This window comes from Nyctereutes procyonoides, unplaced genomic scaffold, assembly GCF_905146905.1.
Source record: "Nyctereutes procyonoides isolate TBG_1078 unplaced genomic scaffold, NYPRO_anot_genome, whole genome shotgun sequence".
NCBI lineage: Eukaryota > Metazoa > Chordata > Mammalia > Carnivora > Canidae > Nyctereutes > Nyctereutes procyonoides.
This window is the reverse complement of record NW_026575121.1, coordinates 48,523,778-48,546,967: the sequence shown is the minus strand read 5'-3', so window position 1 is coordinate 48,546,967 and position 23,190 is coordinate 48,523,778. Positions and strand designations below refer to the sequence as shown.

The 23,190-nt window shown below is 44.0% G+C and overlaps 1 protein-coding gene across 6 annotated transcripts in view; it reads right to left on the bottom strand.

The window, feature by feature from the left end:
* Positions 1 to 23,190, bottom strand: part of FARP1 (FERM, ARH/RhoGEF and pleckstrin domain protein 1) — a 286,146-nt gene that overhangs the window by 39,637 nt on the left and 223,319 nt on the right. For 5 of the 6 annotated variants that reach the window (XM_055335967.1, XM_055335961.1, XM_055335963.1 and 2 more), the window contains 5 exons: positions 21,893 to 21,968; positions 20,533 to 20,773; positions 7,364 to 7,551; positions 6,068 to 6,157; positions 4,884 to 5,017 (listed from right to left, as the gene is read on the bottom strand). In XM_055335967.1, coding sequence (XP_055191942.1) covers positions 4,884 to 5,017; positions 6,068 to 6,157; positions 7,364 to 7,551; positions 20,533 to 20,773; positions 21,893 to 21,968 — 729 coding nt within the window. The remainder of the gene's footprint in view (positions 1 to 4,883; positions 5,018 to 6,067; positions 6,158 to 7,363; positions 7,552 to 20,532; positions 20,774 to 21,892; positions 21,969 to 23,190) is intronic. The other variant, XM_055335966.1, reaches the window with a different exon arrangement.

Genomic DNA, 23,190 nt, shown 5'->3' with positions numbered 1-23,190 from the left:
CAGGCATTTCAGCTGGAATTTCAGACTCTGCTCTGAAAGCCAAAGGTTGTAAGTGGCTTTCTCTGAATGCATTTGAACAGCTGCGTAAAACATCTTGGCTCTCAAAAAGAAAAAGCATTCTTCATGTTTTCACAAGTCACCAAATCTGTTTTTTCCTTGTTTTTGAGGAAATAAGGTAGCCTGGGCTTTGGCCAGGATCAGTTGGTCCATCCTCCTCTTGGGTGGGTTTCCTGAGGAAAATGCAGCATTTGGATATAGACAGGTGTGTTTACTGATCAGGGCTTCAGCCTCATGGTTCAGGAATATGTCCTGGTAATCTTTCTGCCCTATGACTTCCCATTGCTGATGGAAGTATAGGACAACTGAATGTAGAATTGCAAAGGAGAAGCACAGTGGCTTTGTTACTTCAGTACCAAATTTGGGGGGATTTTAGGTGCATGGTAGACTTTAGATTTTTTTTCCATTAACAACGTCATTTAAAATAGTATCACTGGGGGCTATTGGTTGCACCTCTTCCCAACTGGGTGGGTCAGTTGGTTAAGCATCTGCCTTCAGCTCAGGTCATGATCTCAGGATCCTTGGATCGAGCCCCACATCGGGCTCCCTGCTCAACGGGAAGTCTGCTTTTCCCTCCCCACCTCCAATTGTGCTGTGTCAAAATCTTAAACAAAACAAAACAAAACAACAACAACAAAAAACGTTCACTGAATAAAGTCTGGAGTTTAGTTGATGGTCACTTAGCCATGTGAGTTTCTTATTTCAGACAGATGCGCGTGGTACAGAAGCAGCTGACGTTGAAGGAAGGGCAGGCATGAAGAGTAATGCAGAAACTCTCCTGTCATGGCAACTTTTCTCTAAATCTAAAATTGCTTCAAAATAAAGTTAATATAAAAAATGATCAGTTCCCCATCCTTCCTTTCTGTGGATGGGGCAGGACAGTAAGCCTTTCACAAATACTGTCTCATTTAGTCCAGGCAACAGCCTTATGAGCTGGAGACCACACTGCACACGTGACAGATGAGGCATGAAGCTCTGCAAGGGCCCCGGGCAGCTAGACAGAGACACCAGGTGGTGGTGCAGCTGCAAGTGTGGACACAGCCAGGACCCAGCCATCCCAATCTGCACCAGCTAGTCCAGGTACCCCTATCACAGACTGAATATACACATATATTCAGACACATATACACCTACTTCTATGTGGCCTGCAGGTCAGGAACTCAGTGTGAACTCCTTTCTTAATATACCTCCCTGTGTTCCCTTCTTCTCCTTAAATATATTCACTCAAGGGCTGCCTCTGCCATGCAGGTATCAATGGCCCAGATGTCCTTTGAGACAGAACTGGCTAGGGATGCCTGGGGCCACATTGGATATGGTCCACTCATCCGCAAGAGGACCTGGCCTCCTCCCTCTGAGGCTGCAAGCCTCCAGAGGGGCAAAGCCTAACACTCGAACACTAGGCTCACTCACTCATTCGCCCACCTGTGCATGCATTTATTCACAGCTTGTAGAAGAAACAAGAGTTACAACCAAAATGCAAATCAAAGAACACAGAATCCTAGGTTTGTCAGGAGAATTAGGTATCAGTGGCTCCAGAAAAGGTCTTCATCATAGTCATCTCAAGAATCACTTTAGAAATGCACATTTCTGGGGATGCCTGGGTGGCTAGCGGTTGGGCAACTACCTTTGGCTCAGGTCGTGATCCTGGAACCTGGGATGGAGTCCTGCATCGGGCTCCTGCGAAGAGCCTGCTTCTCCCTCTGCCTATTGTGCCTGCCTCTCTGTCTCTCATGAATAAGTAAAGAAATCTTAAAAAAAAAAAAAAAAAAGAAATGCACATTCCTGAGGCTCACCCCAATGTTCTGATTCAGGAGGGCTGGATGGGGGCTGGTGATGTGTAAATTTTTCAAAACTCACCCTCCCCCATTCCAAGTGACCTTGATACACTGCCAGGTTTGGGGTTTTGCCCAATAGATAAAAACCTTCTAAAAATAGTCAACCTCTGCTCAAGAAACTCCAAGGTGGAGGGGCTCATTACCTCATAAGGCAGTCTCTCACTGCTGTTAGTGTTAGGAAATCCTTCTCTATATTTAGACACGACGTGCCCATTTGGAAATTTATGGTTTTAAATTTTGTGCTCTGGTATAACTAAAATGACACTCACTCCCCTTTGTACATGACCAGCCTAAAGAGGGTACATATATTCTAAAATCTCTCTTTGAGGACAAAAGTCCATAGTTCCAACATATATTTTTTTTTAAATCAAGTACATTTTCTTATTATCCTATTTCAAATGTGAAACTCAGAATTGGACCTAATGTTCTGAAGGAGCCCTAAGCCTTGAAGGTTTCATTTTTCATGCTCTGGCCTCTTTCACGTCTAGGACAGTCACGACAAGCGTTCTTGACCTTGGCTACACATTGGAATCAGTGGGAAGCTTTATGAATTCCTGGTGCCTACATCCTCCCTCTCAGAGATTCCAGTATTCTAGGGGTTCTGGTCAGTTATCAAGATTTTTTAAAGGTTCCAGGTGATTGGAATGAGCAGCCAATGTTGAGAGCTACGGATACAGGCACCGAGACCTTTCCATGTCATACTATTGCCTCGTACTTACATTCACTCAGCCTTTTTGTCTTGAATCCCTGCCAAGGCAAGTCTTCCTCATCATGCACTTGAGGAAACGATTAGCTGAACTTATGGCAGACTTTTACATTTACTCCTAATAAATGTCATCAATCTGGTTTGGGTCCATTGTTGCAAGAACACGCTGTGTCCTCGAGCTGCATACCAACTATCCACTCTCTCTCTCTAGCTTTGAGTCTTTTGCATGCTTCTGGTATCGTCATGTAAAACATGAATAAAATTATAGATCTCTGAAAGAAACTCTACTAGAAATCCTTTGGGAAATAAATGATAGCAGCTGCTTTTTAGGCAATTGGATATTCCTTCACAGTTAAGGGCCAGATGCTAAAGATTTATGGTCACAGATAAATCCAAGAGCATGGTATTTAATCCTAAATTCTCTGGGGCGGAAGGAGCTAGCTAAAGCCACCAGGCTGGGCTGCCAGGGTCCTGCTGGGGACATTTCATCTGTGTGACCTCCTCTGCATTATTTAGGTCAACTGCCATTATTTAGGTTCATCAAAGCTGCTAGAGTGACCCCAGCTCAAGATGCTCTGAGCCTAATGGGAAGACTTAGAACCATATTAATGCGCATCTCACTGGCCACAAAACAAACTGTGAACCAATTTCTCCCTAGTTTTAAGTTCTCTGACTCCACTATGAAAGCATCATCAAGCTTCGTAGGAATGAGGAGGCAACATAACATGTCAGAACACAACCATAAGCTTCTCAGTAAGCTCTGGGAGGTCAAATAAGAAGTTAGATTTGGTAAAATCTTTTTTCTTTCTTTTTTTTTCATTTTGAAAAGAGGCATTTCTCTTACATTCACAGCACCACCCTAGAATAAGAGTCTGAAATGGGGTTTCCAATCTTTTCCCATCTCAGTCCTGGCTGCACTCCTCAACCTGGGGAGAAACCTCTCACTTCTTTCCATGTGAATGATCCTAAAGCACACACCAAGCTGGACACCTGAGCTCATTACTTCACAACACGAAGGGCAGCCCCACTAACCTGCTTCAACTGACACGTGAATCCTCTGGTCTGGGATCACGTGCAGTGCGACCACCTCATCCATAGCACCTTCAGGCCCCCTGTCACTAAATGCCCCGAGAACACTTTAAAGCAAATTCTCACTTCCACTGAGGGATACATTAAAAACAGCTTCCACCTCTGCCAAAAACACAAAAGCCTTTTGCTATTTTCTCCCAGAGTTTTCCAAATGCATGTTTAGTAAACAGTCAAATCCTCAAATGTCTATGTAGAACGGTCTTAGAAAACAAAAACAAAAACAACCCTAAGAATTTTCTGTAAAGGGATCCCTGGGTGGCGCAGCGGTTTGGCGCTTGCCTTTGGCCCAGGGCGCGATCCTGGAGACCTGGGATCGAATCCCACGTCGGGCTCCCGGTGCATGGAACCTGCTTCTCCCTCTGCCTGTGTCTCTGCCTCTCTCTCTCTCACTGTGTGACTATCATAAATAAATTTTTTAAAAAAATTAAAAACAAAAGAATTTTCTGTAAAGATTCTATTTTATTTTTCTATTTTAGGGAAGGGTACACTGGATTTCGCATCCTGCAGTACACAAAGTGCTTCCTGAATTTTTGCGCCACCCTCTTCCTCCGATTCGTGTTTATTCAGTATTAAATGGACAGACTTAATGTTCTTCTAAACCCCTCTATTCATGGACATTTGGATCATTTGCAATCTTTTAATTCTAGTACAGCTATCTCTTGTCATATGTCATTTCACATTATAAATGTATCCTTATGACCAATTTCTAGAAGTGGGATTCAAGTTACAAGTGTGTGGTACAAAGGGCCCTATGTTTTTCCAAGAACTTCTTCAACACAGTGTAATATAAGTTTGAGAGCTGCATGAGACACAGATACTTCATCAAGGACTAGAAAACAAGCATCAGTGAACTACAACCAAAACCCCCAAAAGTCCTTCCATATGCCTCTATTCTTTCAATATCTTTGTTGGCTTTCCAGAAGAACCTACCATCTTTATTTTGTGATGTTCACTTAATTATGAGAAAACATGTGTTCTGAAGAATTATAAAACAAAGGGAACAAAAATCCAGGATGAGATCTAAATACACACAGAATTGAATGGAAAACCATTTCAAGGTTGGCTTCGCTGAAGTCAGTTTCTTGCCTATATCTTTGGTCATGACAGTTGCTTAGAACGAACAACACAAAAACAACATTATGGGGAAAGAGGAGGGTGTGGGGACAAACCTGATTGTTAAATGTAACTGTACTCACCACAGGGCTAGTCGTTGTTCAGTTTCCTTGAGAAAACTGGTATGGAATTTGTGCAAAGGTTCAAAATTCGGGAAGATGAGACTCTTCAAGGCTTCGGGCATGGCGTCCTCTTTGCTCACTGTGCTCTGAAACCACTGGAATAAAAAGAGGACACACATAGAGTTCAGATGAATGATGGCAATTCTGCAGAAGAAATGCTGCAGCCCAGCATGCTTGGAGAACACAGGAGCATCAGGGGCTCCCAGATCCTACTGTTATTCCTCTCTCCCATTAGATGGGGTGAGAAGCACCCAGCTCATCACGATGGTTTCCCACAACCTGTTACCAGTGGATTGTTAAGGCCAGGAGAAATCTCTGAAATGGGCAGCTACTTCAAATCAAAACTTGCATTCTGGCCAACTCACTGAGTCATTCCTGATGGAGACCACTATAGTATACCCTCTGGTTTGGTCCTTTAGGAGCATCCATTTCTGCTCCTTTGTGAAAATGCTGAGCACCAAGGAAGCTGCACTGGAGAGAGAAAGCCTCTGCCTTCACACTACAGTTACTCATCCTGCTGCAGTGAGACGGGGCTATCTCACAACATTTATCGAGCACCTGGCTTGGGCTGGGGGGTGGGAGGGCAGGTGCCATGCAAGCCCCAGAGTAACAGAAGCCCCGTGATTCCTACTGACCTCCAAAGGCTAGTTCTTTCCCAGAACCCAGGGATCATAAAGATATCTGCAATGCTTTGAATTTGTTTCCAAGACTGAATAGGACTGATTAAAATAATAAAAGGTAGTCTTCTGGTAGGTTTGCTGGCATGGCTTAATTTATTATCAGGGCTAAAACAAGGCTTCTATTCACCTCTGGGGTCTTCCTCAAGCAAAAGTAGCTACATTTGATGACAGGGCAAAACACAAACTGTTCTGCCTTGGTGCAACCCAGACAGTAAAATGTTTAGCTTTCTCCACTTCAGAAGCTTCCTTCCTTTGCACTTAAGAATCACAATAATACAAATTTTTACAGAGCATGGGCCAAATTAAATATACTATGACCGTCTAATTTCTATAACTCAGAACCCAATCCTTTTAATTGGAGTCAGAGAACCCAGCATTTAATTAGATGCAGCTTCTCCCTGAAAGCTACATAGGAGTTGAGATAAGTTATGTAATTGAATACTTTAGGGGAAATGCTATACATACCGAAGTAATGACCTCAAGATCCTTCAGATACGTTCTTTCGGTGGTGGATACTTCCTTAGCAATGAAGTATGCCTTGTCAGTTGGGAACCTCTGCAAAATCCACAGAAGAAACAAGACGTAATAATAACCTAATAACCTTTGAGTACATCTCTCTAAGAAAGTCCTGATTAAAGTGATACGTTGCTAAATTACGATGTTTTGTTAACTGGGCTCAAGGCTAAATAAACTCTTACTTGTTCTCCTTTTTGTGTGAGGAACTAAGAGAAGAGAGTGAATTCCCATGATGAGGAAAGAGCCAGGAATGTTCCCTTCCACAGAAATCTTACCCTCAGTCAAAGGCCTCCAATGAGTATGTTGGCCACCAAGGAGGATTATTCATACAAAATTGGGCATCTGAAAATCTAGCCAACTAGTAAAATATCAGAGCAATGCAATTTTCCAGGAAATAAAAGAAACAGAAATTACAGCGGCCTTTGTCCCGGGACCTGGGGGCCGGTAGGGTTGGTGTGTACAGGAAACGGAAGCTAGGGTGTTTGTGGGAATACACAAGGTGGCTGAGCTAAGGGGACAAAGTGAAAGCAGCCGGGGACAGTGCTGGGACTCCGTTCCCTGGAGCCCGTTGCTTAGGTGAGCAGGCACTTCTCAGCAGTGGGCCAGCCATGGCTTTTGCTTTCTCTTTAAACAGTAAGTAAAAGGAAATCCTTGTTGCTAGCCACCTTGCTTGCTTCCATGAGAGTCTATCCGCTTCCATCTTTGGGGATATACTCAAGAGCACTGAAACCAGAGACCCAGACACCTGTCTGTCCCTGTATCCAGCGGCAGCATTCGAGACAGCCAGAGGGAGTGAGTAACCAAACTGTCCATCAACAGACAGGTGCATAAACATAAGTGTGTTCTATGCATACAACGGGATAGGATTCAGCCTTAAAAAAGAATCCCTTACCCACGCTACACCATGGATGAACCTTGAGGCCATGATGCTAAGTGAAAGTCAGACACAAAAGGACAAACACTGCAGGATTCCTTCTGTAGGAGGTTCCTAACCAGTAGAATCCAGAGACAAAAAGTAGAATGGTGGTTGCCAGGGGCTGGGGAAAGGGGATGGATGGAGATCTGTTAAATGGGGACAGTTTTGGTTTGCAACAATGACAAAGTTCTGGAGAGGGATGGTGACAATGGTTATGCAACACTGAACGTACTTAATGTCACTGAGAAATATGCTTAAAAACGGTTAAAATAGCAAATGTTATGTATACTACTGCAATTAAGGAAGAGTAACGACGCATGTCCCCACACCTTTCTCCGGCCTTCTTCCTCGTCGTCAGTGCGTGGGCATGCCTGGTCATTCAGCAGCGGGCTGACCAAGGGAGAGGACTGCTTGGTGTCGGGGCTCAGGTTGGGAGACAAGATCACGCTGGCAGGCACTGCTCCTCCTTGGGAGTTGATGGACAGCTCTGAAAGGTGAGGGCTACCAGTCAGGGAGCCTATTTGGGGATGAGAAGTATTAAAGAAAAAAAAAAGTAATTCCTTCTGGGACTAGATTGCTACTTACAATTCTCCCCCGTATCAAATCTTTAAACGTTGACTACCATTTTGCACATCGAATGTGCTTCATGATTTTCTACTTTTTCTGGGAGTTGCAGCTGCCTTCATACTAAAGATTCCATAGTGTGAATGAGTCAATGGAGCCAGAGTTCTGTGATTAATGGTAACGCAGAGAACTCTGCTCAGGGAATGGCTACAGGGGTTTAGAAGCATAGTGGATCCCCAAATGGGATCTCTATCTCCTTACTACTGCCTTAGCTTCTACGAATTATTTGAGAAAGATAGTGTCTATACCACCAGGAGACATGAGAGAAAGGACTAGAAAAATAGAGCTATTCTAAAAGGAAACTAAATGACTGACATACCCAGGACAGACTACACCTTGTAACAACGGGCCGCAGTCAAAGAAAGAATGAACAGCTAACTCCCCATTCTACCAAGAACAGAAGCAAGCTTATACCTGGTGATGGCATTCCGTGTCTCTCTCACTGTTTGGGACAGAAACACTTAGCATCACATTTACATGCAAAGCTGGAGGTCATTACATTATCACAATTTCCCTTGATGAGTCAAAAAAGTGACAGGTCATTAATGATTCCTCTGCAAAGGATACATTAAATAATATGAAAACGTATCATTACCCATTATACATCAACCAAAGGAGAGGACGTGTACGTGAAACATTTGCCAACAGAATTCTGCGAGTCTCGAAACCTCAGCCCATTGAAGCTAACCGGAATGTTTCAAAACATACTTCCTACCTGCATGTTTTCACCTGACACATTTATAATTCTAACACAGGTTTGCTAGGACTAGCACGAGGCTAAACAAAAGTTCAAGTAGCCTCCAGTCCCATCTGTTACCATTATAAGGAAAGACGATGTGAATGCTTTATTTTCCAAAACTGCGGTTTCAACTCATGGCTATTCCACACACTGACAAGGATCTTGGAGAGAAAGGTGGAGTGCAGTTTTCTGGGCATACCCCATTTTCTTGACATCTATCCTCTCCCTTTGGATTCATGCATATCCACTTTGAAATTACAAGATGGTATGGCCTAGAATGGAGGGTAGTGATCTTGACACAGTATGAATGAACCAACCATGAAAAACCACCAGCCCCCACCCCGTCCCAGCTAGACCAGCTAGCTGTGTTGTCAATACATGTGGGAAAAGCCGCCGCACCCAGAACAGCAAAAAGCAGACATCCTGCTACTGACTGTTAGTCAGAAAAATGATCTTCGAAGAATGAGATTTGAAAACATGAGAAAGATTTAGAGAAGTTTGAGTTTTACATTGAAATCCTGGCATTTTTAAAAAACATCACTGAAATGAAGTCCTGGTGTTAAAGACCCGTTCAACCCCACACACCACCAGACCCAGCGAAATCCGGAGAAAAAGGCCAGAAATTGCTTCACAAATGTCAATTTTATTGACACTAGTGCACAACTGAATACAATAATTTCGAAAGAATTGGAACTTGTCAAATAGAAATAGTGACAACAATTAGAACTGCAAATGTTTCAAGGTACTACACTAGTCTCTTCTTTAAAAAAAAATCACAAAAAGGAAAGTGTCATCACTACAAATAGGAAATAGAAAAGAGAAATTCTGGCAGTCTAGAGATCAAAACATTCCATGCATTTTCTGAGTTGTCATATCAGAGCCGCTTTTTATTTGTCCACCATAATCTGGCAAACTTTGGGGCTTACCTTCAGCTCTCACACTGTGTGCGAGGTCAGGTGAGGCCATTGGGAGTGAGAGCATGCAGGGCCTTGGTTTTGCAGTGACGTGGAGCAGAAAAAAACACTCACCTCATCAGTGAGAGTTGCAGCCAAGAATAAAAAGCAGTTAGAAGATTGGCTTGTAGGAGAAGTGGGGGGATGGGGTGAGAAACAGTACCAATGAGGCCCTGGACAGCATCCAGCAGCAGATAAAAAACCACCTGCCCCACCGTGAGGGAGAAAATGTGGGTGGCCACCATCAAGCACAAACACTTCCACCCTCCAAAGGTCAAAAGCCACTGGCCTAGGTGAAACCCCCCTGGGGACATTTCTATTAGTAGACTGAAAAGAAGAGAAAATGACCAGGGTTTCCAGGAGACATCTGTCCTGCCAAGAAGGCAGGGCATATTCAAAGAAAATAGCCGTCTAGAAGAATCCACACTGGACCCCATCAGAGACAGGATTCAGAAAACGGGACACTGACAGTGAACTTGATGACAACCCACGTTCCCAGTTGGAGGAAATGACAGCCCCAGGTCAGCCACAGTTTGCTGGGTGACAACCTGCTCATTCACTCATGTAGCCCAAAGATGTGGGTGATCAGCAACTTCACAGGTAGGACACACAGACTTGGAGAATGATCCAAATTAGGGTCGCCAATTTTAGCTACGTCAGCTAGCTTTGTGTCTACTCCTAGGGCCTAAGAAGGGAAGGCTGATGGGTGTATTTAATAACAGAACCAACAAATCAATAAATCCCAAGCAGCCTGGTCTAATATCTGTCCACTACTCTACAGAAGGGGATGGTCCAAACTCTTCAAGTTTGCTCATTTGAGCTGCTTCCACAGAGAATAGCCCTCCTCTCCCCCCTTGCAAGACAAACTACTTGAGACTTTGAAAATTTATAGGTGACATGGTCCAAAAAAACCTGTGTAGCTCATTTACCATTCAGCAATCAATGAGATATGTTGATGAGGGTTGTCAGTAGAATTTGGCAGCTTGATGAGAAATTAAAATGCTCTTTTGATTCTGAGCCAAAGTGCTGTGACAACTGTCTCTACAAAATGGTGTCTATCCTTGGGCAGGTGTGAAGAACTGGGTCTTAAAATCGGTGCCTAAGGTTACAGTTATTAGAATGACATGTAACCGGTTTTCACTGAAGTAGTCCATTCTACAAACAAGCATGGTTGCTCTGTAAGATAGGAGCCCACTTACTATCTACATAGCCTTATCAAGCCTGTTCAAATCATGCAGCTGGTCACCTGCTTTGAAGGCACAGCCCCAAGTAATGAGGAAGCTAACTCAGTAAGCTCATTAATGCCTGTTTTTTTTTTGTTTTGTTTTGTTTTTTGTTTTTTTTTTTAACCATTTTTCCCCCTCTGTGACAAACTGACACAAAGTAATTTCTTCCAGCAGTGGGCTCTAGGTAAATAATTTATGGGGACCTTTTGAGAAAGCACCTAGATATTAAGGCAATAGGTGGAAAGAAGTTTAAATAGAGTAGAAAAAGATCAGTTAGACTCCGAAAGTCTGGAAGAGTCTGATTCTTTTAAAAATTATTTTTTCCTATTTCCAGAAATTGCCCTGCATTTTGTTAAGGTATTCAGTATTCAGTAACTCTCAAATTCTTCACCTCTTCCAAATGGTTTCATGCCCCCCACAATAGCCGCCCCCCCTTCCCTGCCATTAACCCGTATCAAGAGGGCTGAGTTTATGTCACCCCCATGTACTGGAAATGCCATCACGAATACTGCTCTCAAGAGAGGCATTTCTGGTAATTGCTTTTAAAAATCCTTTTACATGTACACATTCTCATGACAAACAATTATGGAACTTCAAATTAGCACGGCTATATTTATGGATTCAATTTATCACCTCACTGAAAAACTGGCTTGGCTTGTCGGTATTTTTAATGTAAAATACATTCATAATTCTTCTCTCCTGGCTGCTCTGGGAAAGCTCTACAGCATCACCCAGACTACAATATTGCCTGACCAGCCCTTGTCAGAGATACGTAAACAGCAGGAACATGGTTTATGACCAGCCAGCCAAACTCAATGCTTTTCTTCCCCCTTTTTGGGATTGGGCACAGCTGCACCGTAACCTCCTGATTGTACTAAGGCCTAAGGACAAATGCACACGAGCCCGGGAAAAGAGAACTTTCTATTTTCCAAGCACCAGAAAATGGCATTTCGAATATTTAATTGTACCTGTCCTGTATTTTAAATTGGTCAATACGTTGGTAATCTGAGTTTTAATTAGCTAAGTTATTTTTCCTGCTAAGTGCTTAGAAAACCTGATCATTTTAAAAACAGTAATCCATAGCAGGTTTGTTATATATTTAGATGCTGACTGCTTTCTCAATTCCTCTTTCCAAAATTTTAGTAAGTACAATTTAAACAGTGTGCTGATTCTTCAGTATCCCCCGCTAAAGAACGTTACCTGGCAAGCTTTTAGATGCCACTCATCTATCATGATTTGTCTCCTGGTATTTGGTTCTAAAATATAGATTTTATCTCTACATACCCAGAATATGTTTCAAAGGCACATGTAGGAAATTCATTACAAGATGTAGGTTTTCATGGATCTTTAAAAAGGCTCTTTTTAAATCCATTATCTCCCTCTAAAAAAGAATACAATAAATTCTCCCTGGAGATTGTCTGTATTTGAAAGGCAGTTATCAAAAGTCAGTATCGAGTGGAAAATGAGTAATCTCTTGAATGGACAGGATTCACTCTAGTGTGATATCTCAGTTGGGTCCCACCCCAATGGAATATGTGTAGAGGGTAATGTGTATATGTGCTTCTTATTCTCAGAACAAAGTCCTTCAAACAAGATTTTATAAGCAGCTAAGCATCCACTTTTGGTGTTCATCATCCAGCAACTCAAAGAGCAACCACAATGCAACTTTCAGAAAAATAAAGAGAAATGCTATCAATGGCGCAAAGAGAGTGAATGTTCTTGTGTGCTCTTACTCATGGGGAAAAGAGAAAGGAGAATTTCCCTTTGTTCATATATGGTGGTGGTGGCAGCAGTGGTGGCAGTGTTTGGGTTGGGGGGACATGGTGCTTCGTACCAATGAAAAAATACCATCTTGTACTCAGGACAAAGCTTCAGCCATCAGTGGAAAAGAACAGTTACAATTGACAGTATTTTTACAGCAAGATACCTGTTAGGACAAGTAAAAGCCTCTTCAGTTTAGATTAACAAAGAGATATTAATATCGTGCATACACTGTTACAAGAGTTTGGCCTTCCATGCTGAAAGAATCACCAAGCTCATTGTTACTGGGAGAAGCCAGCACCCTTCCCCGGTGGTATAAATCCATGCTTTATTGAGATGCTGCACTCTTAGGCCATGGAGAGAAGATGAAACCAGACAGTATCTGTGAGAGCTTACATTTTGGGGACACATCAAAACTAATAATGGCTTATTGGCCGTGAGTAGCCAACTAGGCAGAGCTGGGCGGGGTCTTCTTTACATTTCCAACGTCCTCCTCCCACACAACTAAATTCTCTTATATATACTAACTATGGAAAGTGCTCTACTCCTATTTGAATTGATGCTCCCAACCAACACATGAAGCCAATCCTTTGGTTAGGTGTCTGAGTTCCCCTATGTAAGCTCCTGCCACAGATACGCTCTGTTTCCATGAGACCTCTCCCCTCAATTACAGTGATCCTGCTCACTTCCAAAGACCTCCTTACCCCCATGCACACACCATACAAAGTGTAGGCTTCCTAGAAGATGAAATCCAAAAAGTTAAGCCCTCCATTTGCTTTCTCTTCCCCACCCTCAGGAAATAAGGTACCACCCCAGCATGTCTCTGTGTTAAAGCTTGGTGTTTCATGAACAGGATCACTGTATTCTAGAGGAAACAGGTATTCCAAGTACAAACTGGTATTCAGCAGTGTTAAAAAAAAAAAAAAAAAAGGACATCAGACAGTGCTCCAACAATGCACGGAACAGAAGGTACACCATGCTCTGAGGATAAAGACAGAACATCGGGGGGGGGGGTAGCTTTTTTTCTCCTAGATAGGTACATGCTGACAAACAGTGCATACAATGAAACAACAGAAAAATGTTTTCTCAAATTTATTGAACAAATGACAAAAATGAGAATGAAGTCCCCAGCCTTTTCTAAATTTTAAAATTTGGTGTATTAGATGTTTTTAATAAAATATTTTATCTACAGTATTAAATATACACACAGAAAGAACAGAAGGGAACTGGATTAATAATACAGCCCAAGCTTGTGAAATTTGGTTAGTTAGGTTTTCGCGGGAACTTTCCAGGTAGAAAGGGGGTGAGCGCGAGGGGCTGGATCCATTGGGAATTTAGGTGTGTGTGTGTGGAGAGAACAGCAGGTGTGTGGTCTTCACTAAAGAAGCCACTAAAGAAGGCTTCACTAAAGAAGGCTTTGGTCTTTCTGTACATCACTAGAGGCAGAGTGACAAATTCTTGCTTTCTTATGAAGGAACTTTGAGGCCCAGGAAGAAGGAGCTGTTAGCCTAATTTCATGAGGCAGAAAGCCTGTCCATGAGTCATGACACGTCAGTCACACCCTTGAGGACTCCAAAATGAACCTGTCCTTGTATCTTATTTGAAAGCCAGGTAACAACCCAAATTCCTAAGAAAGCAGAGCACTACCTGCAGACTCCCTGTACCACTACCACGTCCACCTCTTACTCAAAAGGAGAATGAGTGAATCACTGATGCTTTTTACTAAATGTGCATGCACACAGAGTCCTCACTCTGTCCTCTGGTGCCCCTGATTTGTCCCACATTTGGCAATGATCTGTAATTACCCTTCAATATCCTGAGCCCGCTGTGCCCGCCCCGGCAGCCAACTCACCTATCTTCCAGTGCTCACCCCATGATGGCATGAAGAGCACAGACTTGCAGTTAACCTCTTCAACTGGCTCTCAGCTACACCTGAAGATCAGCCATCTCATGTCAACGGCTGATTATTAATTCTCCCTGCTTTAGGTCTATAAAGCCACCCCAGGACATTCTAGAGTAACCCAATCTAGAACCCACACAAAGACACAAAGGAGCTGCCTTCCCCTGGGAGCTACACTCAAATACCAGAGGCCAAGATGCTGAGGGCTGTTCCCAGGTAAAGCAGAGGTGTCTGATTTCAGTCTATCCGGAAATGATCCTCAACAGATCAGTCTATTCAATTCTGAAAGGAAAAGAAGATTTTCTACTTCATTGCCAGCTTCCACCAAGAGATGTTTAATTGCTTCCACTGGAAAAGAAGAAAAAGTTCCTCATGCTATGAGTGTCATTTATGGTTTTTCGAATGATGTACTTTTTTTAGGGGGGGGCGTCAAAGCAAGACTCCCCACCTACCACCTCCCAAACATACCATGGCATACAGGAGCAGTGGTAACTTCTGTTCACAGGGGAATTACTTGGAAATCTCTAGGTTATCCAAGGAAACAATAAGGAGCCCTGTTCAAGGATGGCCAACCAAGGGGCAACCAGATACCCACAACACAAGGCCAAATCATCATGGAGTTTGTTTTTTCTTTTCATTATTATTATTTTTTTAATAAGAAGAGAACTGCTATATTAAGTGGCACGCTTAGCTTGATCTAAAAGACATGGCTTCATTTTAAAAACCAGCAAGTGGTATTAGAGGTATGCATAAATGTACGCTGCAGACCCCATTGCCTTGTATTGTTTTCACTCAACTAAATGGAGGGAGGCGGAATTAAACTAGCAAGGAAAAACCGGTGCCAGTAAATTCTCTAATGTCACCTGAGTCGTTTGTTCATCATTTACTGCTCTAGAAGTTTATGACTAGTACTTCTCCTTCCATATTGCCCTCACGGATGTGGTGAATGTGGCTGAGTGTGCAACGCATCAGAGAGCTACCAGCAGGGGATTATTCTGAAACATTCACTTCTTTCAGGTTCAGAAGAAACTCACTCTATTTCGAGGATGGCAGAGAAAGATTCTTTTGCAGTTTGATTTATAAAATTTGCAATAAAATAGGCCCATCCCATGAAACCACAGGAAGGCCAGCCAGCCTCAGAGTGAAGAACCTCGTAACTAATCAGAGAAGGAGGGTTTACAGCCTACCAGAGGCAAGATCCAGAAAACAGAGCCTTTTTTAGGAATGCAATTCTGAGGGCTCTTTAAATTCTTGCTGATAAAAGTAAGGGCTGAGGCAAAGAGTGATTAAAATAGAATAAATTCAAAATAAACCCAATGATGAAGAGGGCCCCCAAATTTCTTAATTTAAGGCTGGGCAAATCACTGGCTAATGACAACAACTGCACCAAACTTATTCTGTGCTAAATAGAGAATAACATTTTAAGTGGAAAAAGTTGATGGAAAGCATGGAACACTGATTATAGACATGAAAAAAGAAGCTGTACGCATATGCACAAGTTTTAACAAAATTTAAAATGACAGTTTAATCTTATTCATTTTTCCTTTTTTTAGATACTGCTTCACAACACAATCAAAAGGATTCCAGGGCTAATATGCAAGTTGGGTTTCTGATTCAACAGAGGACAGACTGGGTTCTGTATACTTGGTGTAAATTTAAAGAGGCTCAGGCTATATATTTGAGTTTTGTGGGCCTGCTTTTTTTTTTTCTTTTAAAGAACTGCTGGGTTTGAATCTTCAAAGAAATTCTTGGGAATAAAATCAGAATTATTCACATTTTAAAGGCAGGCCACGTGGCACAATTTTGAGCTAAATCTGTGAGAAATCCCCAAATATGAGTCACATATGTGGGGAAGAATCTGGCTCACAGACTTCCTTTAATTAAATTCCTGTCTAATAAAATATCATCAATGACATATAGATGTCTGTCAAAGGAGCGGTGCAGTTCGCTTTAAGTTCCAGAACTCATTAAATGCACTTCTTCATGCTAAAAGAATTTCTTGCATTTTATTTTGCCCTGAATAAACAGCAACAAAAATCAACCACAAAGGGGGCTACAATTTGCATACTTTGAAATACCGTCTAACAAAAGATACTAATGCAAGGTAGCCTGGTGGCTGGAAGATGTGCTTCTAATAGAAGGTTTGTCTTCTATCCAAGGCCTCAAGGTACTGTATTTCATAGAGCAGCTATTACCCGAAGATCTGGGCTCTTTATTGATTCAGGAGACTCTACACTGGCTATTGTCTTCGACAAAGAGATGACAGGTCTTGGGAAACCCTCTGGAAACTGGAATGAATTCACAGGTTACCTATTCTTCACAGCCAACCCCACTGCTGGTCTTGCTGCACACTCTTGGTACAACTTTGTGACCATGCATGTCCTTCTCTGCTACATAGTAAGGCAGGTAAAGACATGGGGAACCAGAGTCTCACAAAAGGCTGGGAGGCTGTGGGCTTTCCCTGACCTCTGCACAGTCAGAGAACATGTCTCCTTTGCGATCTGGCTGCACCGGGCTCAAAGAATGCTTAAATTTACTCCCCCACTCATGCTTAGAATATTAGTACAGGGCAAGCTCCACCAGAGGCAATTAGTGAATATTCTCAGCACTTTAGGCTATGTGGCTTATGAACAAACCATACCCCTTCTCTGTTAAGCACCATTAATCACATCAGGATTGCTGCTTTCATAAATACTGGCCCAGAAGCAGAAATTGAATCACTTGGCTGGTACAAAACCAACCAGAGAAAAAAACTGATGAGCAACCCTAAAAAGGGAGAGTTTGTCAATACAGAACTGAGTACACTACCATTGATCAGCTGTTTTTCGAATACTTCAGATTAAAAAAAAATCACTCCTTTAAGTAAAAAGCAAAACAAAATAATTACTGGAGCATGTTTTGCTTTGGAGGTTTACATTTACTGATTCACATTGTATGCTGGGTAAGGGAATACCCATTGCTCATTCACACTTCATCAGACTGCTGTGTCATTAGAGGTAAAAAGAAAACTCATTTGAACAAATCACCTTCACAAATAGACCACAGGATTCCAAATGTGATTCTGCTTAACTCACATTGGACTCAATTTTTATACAGCAAATCGACATCTTTTTCTAAGTCCAAAACAGAAATATGCAAGGACATGTTATAAGTGCAAAAATCCCACGACAGAAAAAAGCAGTTCTTCCTACGTATTATGGACTGTAACTGCCTAAGTCTACATGATCGCTGGTCTCCACATTTAATTATTAATCTGAACAAGATTCTCCAAAATTAAAGTACTTAATCAAAAACGTCCTATTGCACCAAGATGTCACACAGACCAAAGCTGAAGGGCTAGGGGCCAGGGTTCTAGTTTTAGGTTTGTCATGCAGTAGCTGTATGGACTTAAACAGAACAAGGCTTGTCATCCATAAAATGAAGGTTTCCCCTAGATGATCTCTAAGGTCCCTTCTAATTTTAAAAATTCTGTGACTCTGTTAAATATATTACTCTAAGGCAAGACATCAACACACTGCTTCATTGAACATCTTTCAAACTACCCAATAATCAGTTTGATTCATCAATCATGCACTGAATCAAATGATTAGGAAAATAAAACAACAACAAAAAAAAGGTTGTATAGAAATGGATTACGTGTTTAGTGTCTTCAAAATCAACTTGTCAACACTCATGTGGACAGATAATCATTTGTGAGCCACAAGGTCAGTCAGTACGGCTGTTATATATGGCTGCCAAATTCTCCCCGGCTTCCTCCCCATGCATTACTCTTCCCTTGTGATCATGTCACACAGATAAGTTTAATAAGGCCGTTGGCAAGGTGGCACGCCAGGATGGATCATCGTTAAAACTCTTTTCAATAATCTGGTAGTTACGATCTAAAATTTTGGTTCTACAATTCATCTTTTTAAAAAAAGTACTAAAGACTGAAAAGTATCAAACAACAGGAATTAACAAAAGTACTTCATTTGTGATGCTTTCCTTACTCTGCAAGCAAGCCAGAAATTTAGCTATCAGTTTCAAGATATACCACTAGATTCTAGAAGGCAACTGTGTCAGGCTGAGGAGTGACCCTGGATGCCCAGCAGAACCATCCGGGGAACCCAAGTGGCAACCCCAGATGAATTAGATAAAAATGTCTAGGGCCAGAGCCCAGGCATCACTGATTTTTTTTAAAATGTCTCAGGTGACTCCCTTGCACAGCTGGGGCGGAGAAATGAGCGAGTTAAAACAAGACTCTTTGATTTCAGATGCAGGAATGCTGAGTGAAAGGCACTGGCAGAGGTGGGCCAGTTAAGAAATCAAACCTCTCACTACTTACACCTTTTTCCTGCACACAGAAACATCTGGAAGCCATTGTTCCAAAGAGAAGACACTGTTCACACAAGTGTGAACACTAAGAATGAAAATAACAACCAAACTAGGGGCAGCAATACTGGGATCTTTCTCTAGGCTGCGTGTGATTCAGAGGCAGCCCTTTGGTTTGCCAGCCTGGGAACAACAGTGCCTATTGCGAGGTCTTATTTTACCCCCCATCATCACTCAACAGTATTTCTGAGTTTCAATTAGAAATTCTGACAGCCAGAGCTATAGCTTCTTAAAACATAGCTAACAATTTGACCGACTGATGCAAATCCGAACCAAACCAGTAATCCCTCGTAAATTACAGTTCCACCTGACATCCTTTACATCATTTCCTAAGAAGTCTGGAAAGAAGAAAGACTATTCTTCCCATTAAAATGCTCATTATTCTTGACTAAGATTTCACCAACACTTAATCTCAACCAGCAATCAACTTACAAATGGTCTTGAATTATGTCAATCCCTCACTTTATGAGGCTCCAAAAAAGCAGCACCTCCTCTTAAAGGGGGAAAACGTAAAACCAACACCTTTCCTGGGATCTCACTGTTACGTCAGTCCAAACATTCAGTCAACAGAAGCGTGATCTGCATAGAAACTCAACACACACAGAAGATTTCCACGTAAATACAACACACTATACACATGATCAGATTCAGAATTATGTATTTCTTCCTCGCCTTCAACCAGAAAGATGAACAGGCTCATGGTAACTTGTCATTACATCTTACTATTTATCTTGTCCACGTTTTTTATTTTTGTTTTTTGGAAAGCAAGCCCACTGTGTGAAGTTTCATTTTTCTTAAAGATCTTAGAGCCAGCCATACCCTATCCAAACACGTCTGTCCAAAACTTCCCCTAGTAAATATTGACTAAAGATTAATGAGTCACTAGAACAGATCATCTCCACTGAAACACAAGACTCAGGACTCTAAGGTTCCCAACACTTGAAGCCGGCCCTCCTACTCATCCTCCTCTTCCTCCTCACTCACATGCAGGCCACCCAAGTGCTTCTGACTCCTCAGCATGGAAGGGGAGCTCAGCACTGCTGGGTTGCCAAACATGAGGGGCTGGCTCAAAGAGGCCACCATCTCGGAGTCTGAATCACTGGATTCAGTCCCGCTGCTGGTGGAGCCCTCCGTCACTTGCAGGGGTGCCCGCTGGTCTGCCAAGCCGCTGGCACACCCTGACCGCAGGGGGGGGATCTTTGAGGTCGGAGCCCGAGAGGTGCCCCATTAGCCAGCACTCTACCTTCGGACGCAGCCAGGCTGCCCAGTCTCCCCTTTCCATCAAGCCCATCCAGTGGCTCTGGGGTTGAACTTACTTGGCTGAGGATGAGCGGGTCTGTCTCTGACTTATTGTACCTACTGGGGAGACCCCGTAAGTATGGCCTTTGGAGGACCGGGGAAGGGCTCTCAGGAGGACCAGGAGGACCCTGGCTTGGGAGAGTCTCTTCTCTCATACTTTCCTCTCGTGGGTCATGCCCGTTTTCAGAAACATAGCCTTGAGACCCAGTCCTGTCCCAACTCCTATTTGGACTCGACCGTCTGCTCCTGGGAGACAGTGGGGTGCCGGGGGTACTGTGGCCGTCTGAGGCCCTGAACAGCTCATCTATCAGGGAGCTATGTCTGGGGAGTCTGGGGCTCCCGCTCATATCGAAGGTTAGGTCTGCAGAATCGCCATCGAGGAACTCTCTGGAGGGAGGGCGGGACGACTTCGCGGAGCGGGGGGATGCCCTGAGCCTAGCCTCCGCCTGCCTCTCATCCCGGGAGAGCAGATAAACCCCACTGGTCAAATCACCCTCATAGTTGTCATTTGTTTGGGACCGTGACTGGGACGCTTGCTCCCTGAGCAGGTCGGATTCGCTATCTACGTCACTGCAGTCAATGAAAGGAATGGAAGTGCTGCTGCCTCTGGCAGCCCTGGATGCTGGACCTGTGCTCGGCTGCGGGGGCTGAGCTTTACTCTGCGGGCTCCTGTCCTCGGTGGCGGCGGCCCCGTCCTCCTCCTCCTCTTCGGCGGGCGCCCGCGGGGCTCCGGCCGCCTTCCCGCCGCCCGCGGGGCTCCGGGGCGGCGCGGGGCTCGGCCGTTCTTCGGGGGCGGCGGGGGCGGCTCCCGGGGGGCCGCCCGCGGGCTCCGGGGCTGCTCCGGGGGGAGGGCTGGCTCGCTGCTGCGCCTGCGCGGGCGAGAGGGGGGGGGTCACCGCGGGCCCAAAGCGGGGGAGCGCAGAGCCGGCTCGGGGGCTCCTCTCGGACCCCTGCGGAAGCTCCGGGCCACGTAGCCGCTGCTCCCGGCGATCCGCTCCGCACCGCCACGCGGCTAATCAGCAGGCACCCCCGAGTGCGTGTGGTCGGCACCCAGAAGGTTCTCTGGGGTGGGGGGTGTGGAAGCTCGCCAGGCAGGCCCTCCTGCAGCCCAGGTGGGGCGCTGCGTCTGCTCCCTGGGGCCTGCAGGCCCCTAGGGGGTTGCCAACGTTTCTTAGAGTCCTTGCAACCCGCAGGGGGCTGCCCAAGAAAGGGTGGGCAGGGAGACGTGGAAAAAACATTGTGGACCGGAACCCTCCCCCCACCCCACCCCAACCCCACCCCACCCCTACCCCCCAAGGCGAGTTAACATGGATTTCAGACAAAAGACAAAAGCTTCTTTGTACTTCTCGGGGGAAGAGCAGACAGGTTAGGCACTCTTTTTGGATGCACAAAGGGACTCTGCTTCATGTCCTTCCCCAACAAAGTTGGTATTCTCTCATGGAGAAAACCCCGAAAACACATCCAGAAAATGAGCTCTCACCAACCTCAGGGCAAGAGTGATAATGTCTCTGGTTGCCAGCTGCGGTCACTGCCCTGTAACATGAGTCCTGGGAACTCACCACCCAGTCTGGTGCCAACAAAGGGTTCTGACCTTGGCCGTGAATGGGAGCTACACCCATCAGGTGCAAAGGAGGGCCTGGTGTCTTCACACAACCACCCCCGTGTAGGGGGAGGGTGGACTCCGCTCTATTGGCTCCGTGGGTGGTTCCACTCGTAAGCTGAGTTCAGGCCAACAGAGCAAACTTCATGGCAAACGCATGGGACAGAGGACACAAAGTCAGCTAAAAAAGGACCCACTCTGGGGCTCATGGAGCATAGGCTGGGGTGCTCAAAGCCAGGGCATATAGCTATATTCTCCTCTACAAAAAGAACCCCAGAGATGAAGGGCAAATACCTCAGAAGCATACTATGAAACCCAGTACTTAGCAGAGAAAGTTTGGTAACAACCCTCCCCTGACAATTATAATAGTTGATCAGCATTTACTGACTTGTTTTGGCACTTCTGAATTCGGCTCTGTAGGCGGTGTAGCCAGGCTTCTGATGGACTGAATCTTGCTGTGTTTCCTGGAAGAAATCACAGAAGATAGCCAAAGTTAGGTAAGCTGCTGTTATTGTTTTTTTAAATGAAAAATAACAGCCTTATGCACTTCCTCAATATGAAGGCATCTCAAGTAGTGTGTATGGCTGCTCCCTGAAGAGAGAGTCATTCTCTTTATACTACTTGTAGGGTTCAGGGGTTACTTAAATTCTGAAAAAATTCTCTGCAAGCCCCTAGTCCTGTTCAATGGTACAAGTGGTCAGGAGCTCCAGCCACTGTTCACTATCTTTCTAGTTCTGGAAAAGTCCCTGGGAGGGAGAGGTGACTGGGCCCAAGGATAACACTGAATTGCAAGTTCTGGTCTGACAATACAGTATCAATTCATGTATTGTGGGTGATGATTTCCTAGATCAATTCTAGAATAGACGCAATCCCTACTCATCAGCTAACTCTTTCATAGTGGTGAGTTCAGAGAAGGTCTGCCCCCATGAATGAATTTACAGTCCCAGTAGCAGAAGGAAAATTGTATTTCATGCCACTAGCACCTCTCCATCTTTTCCCTGACTTTACAGTGTCCTCCTCTTCCTCAGTGAACAAGCATTAGAAACTTTTCAGGTACTCAAACAAAATCATATAAATACAGAGAAATTACATGCAAATGTACATTCATTCAGCTTTTCTTCCAAATACTCCAAACAGACAAGGATGGTCACAGCCATAAGTTCATTTCAGCAAAAGCAAAACAAAACACCGAGTACTCTGAATGTTTATCACCAGAGAATCAGATACATAAAATGTAATACTTTCATAATATCCTAAAATACCAACACCAATCCCCAAATCAGGGTAGGGTTTATTTTTATTTTTTTTAAAGGACTTTTTTTTTTTTTAAGATTTTATTTATTTATTCATGAGACACAGAGAAAGAGAGAGAGGGAGAGAGAGAGAGAGGCAGAGAGAGAGGCAGAGTTCTCCGGAGAAGCGGGCTCCACGCAGGGAGCCCGATGTGGGACTCAATCTCGGGTCTCCAGGATCATGCCCTGGGCTGGAGGTAGTGGTTGAGCCAACCAGGCTGCCCCAGGGTAGGGTTTAAAACGCAAGATGCAGAATTATGTACGGTGAGCTACTAGTTAAATGAAAAAGCACACCCCGGAGAAATACTGCACATTTTCTTCAGATGCATAAATATGCACAACAGAAGTAACATGAAGCTGGCAGTGGTTGCCTCTGGGAGGGGAGAGGGAAATA